General features: G+C 46.5%; 1 protein-coding gene across 2 annotated transcripts in view; it reads right to left on the bottom strand.

Annotated features, from left to right (window-relative positions):
- Window positions 1-3,719: 3,719 nt before the first annotated feature.
- The window catches only part of LOC135706872 (phospholipid-transporting ATPase IF), a 50,515-nt gene continuing 47,353 nt past the window's right edge, over window positions 3,720-6,881 (bottom strand). For both annotated transcript variants that reach the window (XM_065228551.1, XM_065228550.1), the window contains exons 4-9: window positions 6,215-6,881; window positions 5,670-6,150; window positions 4,909-5,607; window positions 4,696-4,841; window positions 4,307-4,636; window positions 3,720-4,181 (exon numbers count right to left, since the gene is read on the bottom strand). The exon at window positions 6,215-6,881 is cut by the window's right edge and continues 244 nt beyond it. In XM_065228551.1, coding sequence (XP_065084623.1) covers window positions 3,956-4,181; window positions 4,307-4,636; window positions 4,696-4,841; window positions 4,909-5,607; window positions 5,670-6,150; window positions 6,215-6,881 — 2,549 coding nt within the window. In that variant the 3' untranslated portion in view covers window positions 3,720-3,955. The remainder of the gene's footprint in view (window positions 4,182-4,306; window positions 4,637-4,695; window positions 4,842-4,908; window positions 5,608-5,669; window positions 6,151-6,214) is intronic.

The raw sequence follows: 6,881 nt of genomic DNA, 5'->3' as shown, positions 1-6,881 counted from the left end.
TGTTGGCGGCGTACCACTCCATGGCCTTTTTACCGTAATGGCAAGATGCCAAATCCGGCCAAAACAGTACGGAACAACCGTGTTTCTTCAGGAAAGGCAGCAGACGTTTATTCAAACACTCTTTCACGTAAATTTCTTGGTTGAAAGTCCCGGAAGCTATGAAAATGCTGCTTTTCAAGCCACAGGTACAGATGGCTTGCCAAACCAGATATTTCTTTGCGAACTTTGACAGTTTCATGTGCTTGAAAACATCTGCTACCTTTCCCCTTCCTTTTGCCGTATAAAACTCCTGTCCCGGAAGCTGCTTGTAGTCGGCTTTGACGTAGGTTTCGTCGTCCATTACCACGCAGTCAAACTTCGTCAGCATCGTCGTGTACAGCCTCCGGGATCGCGCTTTGGCCGTCGTATTTTGTTTATCATCGCGATTTGGAGTCACTACCTTCTTGTAAGTCGATAGTCCGGCTCGTTTTTTGGCTCGATGCACGGTTGTAGACGATACACCCAGCTTATTTGCGGCATCTCGGAGAGAGAGGTTAGGGTTTCGCTTGAAACTACCGGCAACTCTCTTTGTCGTCTCAGCGGCTTCCGGTTTTCGATTTCCCCCCGATCCAGACTTCCTGGCTGTCGACAAACGTTCCCCAAACACTTTAATTACATTTGTAACGGTTGATTTGGCAACTTTTAGCGATTTTGCCAACTTTGCGTGCGAGTAGCTCGGATTTTCGCGATGCGCGAGCAAAATTTTGATACGCTGCTCTTCTTGCTTGGACGGCATTTTGACAACTGAAGAGTGAATTCCAAAATCAAAATAGGAGCAACGTTCTACACACACACACCTTCAAAATGAGGGGTGTTCAGGTATTTTAAATACAAAATTGTCTTCTCCTCTTTGGTTAAAATCCGAACCGAGGTACGCAATTGGCTTCGTACTTCTGCGGTCCGAGCTCTCGAATGTCACGGTCCCCGGGAACTCTACCAACGGCTTTTGGGGACCCTTGGGGAAAAATTTCGCTTAGCAAACTAGCGACTTCACGACACTCCGTTTATCTACCTATAAGAGGCGGGCTTTCGAAATGCACGCGGGTCTTGTCCGAATCCAACGGACGGAAATGGCGGCCAAGTTGACGCCAAGAACAAACCAGACGGTCCGGCGACGATGGAAGCCGAGCTTGCCGAAAATTCCAGCCCGTACAAAAAAGCCCGTTGAACGAGCTGTCCAACGCGAATGAAAATTTTTACATATTATAATTTACATTGAACATATTACATTTAATATTTGGCATTTATTACTATTATTTTGATTTTGATTTTGATTTTGATTTTGATTTTGCGAGGCGGAAGGGGGTCTTATGAAGGCCAGACCTCAAGTCTCAAGGCCACGTTCCAGAACGTGAGTGAAACATGGTTATCACGTCAAACTATAATATCTCAAATGAACCACATGCCCCAACCAACCCCTAGAACGGCTCCCATGCACTCTTAAAACTGAATCGTGAGTCCCCCCTTTTCCTATATAATTACATGCAAACCAAAGCAGGTCAATTGAATATGCCATCTTGACTTCCGAGCCGAGCCGAGTGAGACCGTTTTATTGTACGGTACGAGGTGTACAAGATGTACAAAAGCACAAGAGGTCCTGAACGGAGGCAGTCCAACATCCCAGAAACCCCTCAAGAGGGAGGGAGGTTACACTAGTTTGTTTCTCTTCAGTAACGTTCTTGTTCTTTGCAGCGGCACAAGCCCTCTCGTGAATTTGCCCAACCAATAATAACTCATACAGACGAAAATCCACGGATTGTAACCAATTGGCTACAAAGTTGTGCTAAAAGCTAAATAATTACCTAAAAATACTACCTTAATCGTTCACAACCAGAGCCAGACCACTGATGAAAACCAAAACTACAACCCTGAAAAACGTATCGATATTTTCGAAGGCGAGCAACCTATTCTTGCTACTGATTCTGTCCAATTGTTAGATATCCAAATTAATTTTTAATTTAAATCGATTAAAAATTTATAATTGAATAAATGGATGAATCATCTATTATTGAATAACTATTATTTACGATAATTACATGAAAGAAATAAAATATAAGCTACAAAACGTGACTACTAAACACTTAATTTTTTTCACCGAGATTCCAACAGCCGATTATTTCTGCAATTTGTTTTGCTGGGATTGAGTAAAACAATTGCTGAGACTCAGCTAACAAATAACATTTTGCTGAAACCATCAGATGATATACTGATACCTTTTACATGTTAGACAAGGCAAGTGTCCGACACGCAAAATCCGTCAAATCCACCTGCAGATAGTCACAATCAACGATTCAACGAATCACGAGCGCTCACTCTGAGTGGGCGCTCACGAATCATAAAATCGCCTACTGTGACGCTCTGAAAGCGAAATTGACAGGTTCTATGTGTCAAACACCCGCCCTTCAATCGCCTCCCCCATCCAACAAGTACAAATCCCCATTACAACATCTAACGAATTAGTTCGAGATCAAGAGCACATCCAAAGCAACATTGCAAGTTTTATCGAGGTTTTAAAGCATCCTACAAGTCTAAATCATAGTCTCTAGAACCCTCATAAAACCTAAATTGTTACTTAGGATTGCTCTCCAAACCTTGTGTTCACAATCTCTACCCTGCCATCCATTTGTTACAATTTGTTACCCCTAACCTCGAGATAGCCGCGAGTAATCGGTCCCCGCTTTACTAACGTTAGTTTTAAGTAATTTTGTAATCTAAACAATGAATATCGGCTCCACAAAGCTACAGCAAATGAGCCTGGAAAAATAAACGCATTATAAAAAAAAAAACATCTAACGAACCCAAAACCCCGTAAACCACTCCCCTATCTTCATTTAACCTCGCATTTAACATTTAAAGTTATTCAAAGTTCGGTGTTCGATTTTCATTTGATTCTGCGCTCCGTTTCCGATCGTTCCATTTCACTTTACTCCATTTCATGCAGATTAGCGGGATTCAAGCTAAAACTTGTATGGTGTATACTATATTATGAGTATTTCTTCGAGTGACTCTGCGTCTATATGTAATGTAATGTATACAGATTGAAGCTGTAATCAGAGTCTTCGTATTCGGTTTACTACTGCCGAACGGCCACAGGAACTTTCCACAAACTCTTCAAAATTGAGTTAGTCAAGACAGGAACCTTTTTTCCGAAAGCATAAAAAAGCTCTGCTGACAGAAGATGACAAAAATTTAAACATAACTTGTTGTTCAAAAGTACTTAAATCTACCCAGTTCACCTTTTGTCCACCCTAGGGCGCACCCATGACCTACTCCGATTCTCTCTCGTCATCGTTTCTCTTTCTCCCGCTACCGCTACTCAGTCTCTTGCTGCAATCTCGCTCTCTTCGACCGACCAAGAGAATGAGTTCCCATTCAACCGTTCGAAGACCCCACTGAAAAGCCCGCTTGTTGATCCTATTGATTTCGGAAAGGCACATGTTGCACACGCACTCAGAGACCAGGTGCCAACTTTTCGTTGTTCTAGCCCACCCATCTCGGCTCCTCCCAGCCTACCTTGTTGCTTGTTGCCCTCTCGCTTCGTTAACTTTTTTTTTAACGAAGCAATGGCGTGCCGGCTACTGAGCATTTAATAACTGGAATCGCTAATCCCATCCAAATTCATTAGGCTTCCGCGTGCGGCGAGGATTTTCTTTCGCTACAAAAAAACAAACGACTCCGACCAAAGGCGTTCGGTATTGGAATGTAAAAGTTCTCACAAAAATGTATTTCAAAAATACTGATAACTCGCTGTCTTGGATTGCGCGCGAGAGAAGGAACTGCGTCTATCACGATTCGTCTTACGGTGCTAGTGGCAATAACTTAGCAGGCACAACAACAATGAAAATCTAACCTATTATGTATGTATAAAAAACTTGGCAAGTTTTAGCATGTCATGATGCTATTTGGAAACTCCGAATTACAAGTACGTACTCTCCACGGTACGGGTCCGCCGCTGGAAGAAAGCATTCCGGAACTTGGCCCCACCGGGGAAGATGTGCCCTATTTTAATGTCGATTGCCTTTGCGGCGAATATCGTAAAGTCCGGAATGAAGGCCGCCACCAGAATCAGCAAACTCAACACCCAGAACGTCAGCGACGACAGCAGGTTGTTGTAGACCTGGAGCATGTCACCGTCGTAGTTCCTGGAACCGAATCGAAAGCTGTGGTGTTCCCGACGAAGAATCGAAACGGAAAGACGAGGACAAGGACTCATGAACACAAACACTGGGACGAGCACAAACAATGGACGGGCACGGGTTGTACTTACAGATTGAACAGATTGTAGATGAAGGTCGTTCCCATGAAACCGAAGATCGACAGCCAGATTGAGGCGATGAAGATAAAGCTCTTGTGAATCGCTTCCAGCAGGAGCTTCAGGTTTGCCACGACCACCACATTGTGGATCGTCATGGTTCCGAAGCAGGCAAAGTTAACAGTTTCCGGACCCGTTGCGTAGATCACCGGATTGTTACCCCAGATGGCCCAGCTGAAAAGGTAGACGACTAAGGAGTGGTATACTGCTAGCAACATCCAGCCTATGAAGTACTTCCAGGCGTACTGTTTATTGCCGGCTACCTTCTGGTAGAGTGAGGGTTCCCTACAAAGAAAATAGAAGGTCGTTCGTAGCTCCAGCAAAGAACTCTGAGCCTAACTCACTTCATCAAAGTCTCCTCTCGATACGGCTTCTCGGTCAACGATAGGACGTATACGGGAAGTGACGTGTAGAGTACGTTGTACAGCGTCAGGAATATTGAATCGTACACGGACTGCGATGAGAACAAGCTATCGATCTGGAAAAAGAACTGAAAAACACGCAAAAACCAGACATCAGGGAACCCACAAATAACTAGAATGTCTCCGGTTACCCACCTGAATCCCCATGAATATCAGATTCTTGTAGAAAAAGTACAGCACCAAAATTGCTAAGCGCGTCGAAAAATAGTGCCCGTGCACCAGAAGCATCTTCTTAACCATGCAAAAATTGGCAAAAGCATAGTCTGCACATCGAGCCGCTTGTCGACCTTCCTTTCCCACGATCCCCAGCCCTACGTGAGCCTCTTGGATCATCGATACGTCATTGGCTCCATCTCCGATAGCAGCCGTCACCGGATTGCTCTCCACCGTCTTCATCAGCTGCACCACCTCGCACTTCTGCAACGGACTCAGTCGACAGCACAGAACCGCTCGACACTTGATCGACAGATCTCGGAACACCTCCCGCAAGTCCTTCAATGCGATCGCCAAACTTGCGCCGTCGATCAACAGCGCATACTCCCGATCCGGGGCGCGGAACATCTCGAACGAGAATACGTCAAAGTGCTGCTGTAGTTGTTCCACTGTTGTACATTCGGTTATGAAGTACCGGTAAGCATCTTCCGGAATATGGCCGCAGCTGAGAGCTATGTTCAGGGCCGTCTCTATCTTGTCACCAGTGAGAACCCACACCTTGATGCCAGCCATCCGCAACGACTCCAGAGTGTCCCTGACGTTGTCCTGGAGCGCATCCTCCACGGCAGTGGCACCCAAAAGCTCCAGCCCCGTTTCGATCTTCCGCTGGCATTCCTCCACCTACAAATAAAGATCCAGAAATTCGTAAATTCACCAACAACGAACACACAACAACTACTCACCTTGGCAACCCGATCCGTTAACGAGTTGTTCGCCTGTATCAACTCATTCCGGAAGTTGGAGTATTCAACCTGTGTCAGTTTTCGTCTGGCGACGGCCAGTGTTCTCAATCCCTGTTTGGCAAACTCGTTGATGTGTCGTTGCGTAGATATCACCAGCCCCGAGGGCGTCTTCGTACACAGCGGCAGCACGTGACTTTCCGCCCCTTTGGTATACACCCAAATCTGACCCTGAGCGTCCTTAATTATCACGCTCATCCGCTTCCGATCCGAGGTGAACTCTAGCACAGCCAATCTTTGGTATTTGACCAGTTCCTCACGAGGAACCTCTCCGTACACGGACTTCACATTCCGCTTGACACAGGACTCCCGTAGCTTGATGTGCAGAACTTCCGCGTCGTCTCCAACAAAAACCAGACCCATCTTAGCACAGGCTTCCACCAGCGCTTTCTCATCCGGACTCGACGCCTGGTAGTCCATATTTCTGCAATGGAAACTCACACTCACCAAACCCCATATTTCAACATCCAACTAATTCGCAGACTTACCGAATGAACGACAACACTTCCTCCTGCTTCATAACGGACTCCTGCCGTTGAATTAGTGAAGCTTCCGTAAACGACTCCGCCGCGTAGTACTCCCTGGCCGTTGACCGAATTGAGCTACGATTCCGCCGCAGCATTACGGAATCCCTGTCCGTTCTGTCCCCATTAGTCTTGTTGACCACTCCAGGTGGAATGTGCGATTGCGTCCGCCGATGGGTCTTTACCACCCGCTCCGTGATCGGTTTCTCCTCGTAGGCGGAAATGGCTCGCTTCAACTCGATCGACTGCAGCAGCCCATCCAGGTGTCCATTACTGCTGTTCTGGAACAGACTTCCATCGCCCGTTTGACCCAACTGCTCCTCGGAGGTCGGTGACTCGATCAGACTCTGCGGTCGGGAAGAGCGACTAGACAAGCTCGACGGAACCCGCCTGAAGGGTGGAATCTGTAGACTCACCGGGTGGACTCGGTTGTCTGTGAAAATGCTACTCGGCCGTCGAACTACCGATTCACTGACAGGCCTTAAACTACCACTACCGCTACGTTCTCTCATCTGACTAGTTTGGTCGTCACTTGTCTCAGCAACAACAGAAGGCTCATGCTCGGCACTGTAACGCTTATCTTGGTGCACGGAGAACGTTACCGGAGCACGACTCCGTGGTGAGAGTTCCT

The sequence above is a fragment of the Ochlerotatus camptorhynchus genome, unplaced genomic scaffold (assembly GCF_037179485.1).
Source record: "Ochlerotatus camptorhynchus isolate MF236.1 unplaced genomic scaffold, CSIRO-AGI_Acam_v1.1 ptg000293l, whole genome shotgun sequence".
Taxonomy (NCBI): Eukaryota; Metazoa; Arthropoda; class Insecta; order Diptera; family Culicidae; genus Ochlerotatus; species Ochlerotatus camptorhynchus.
The sequence above is the reverse complement of the archived record's forward strand: the minus strand, read 5'-3'. Positions and strand labels throughout refer to the sequence as shown.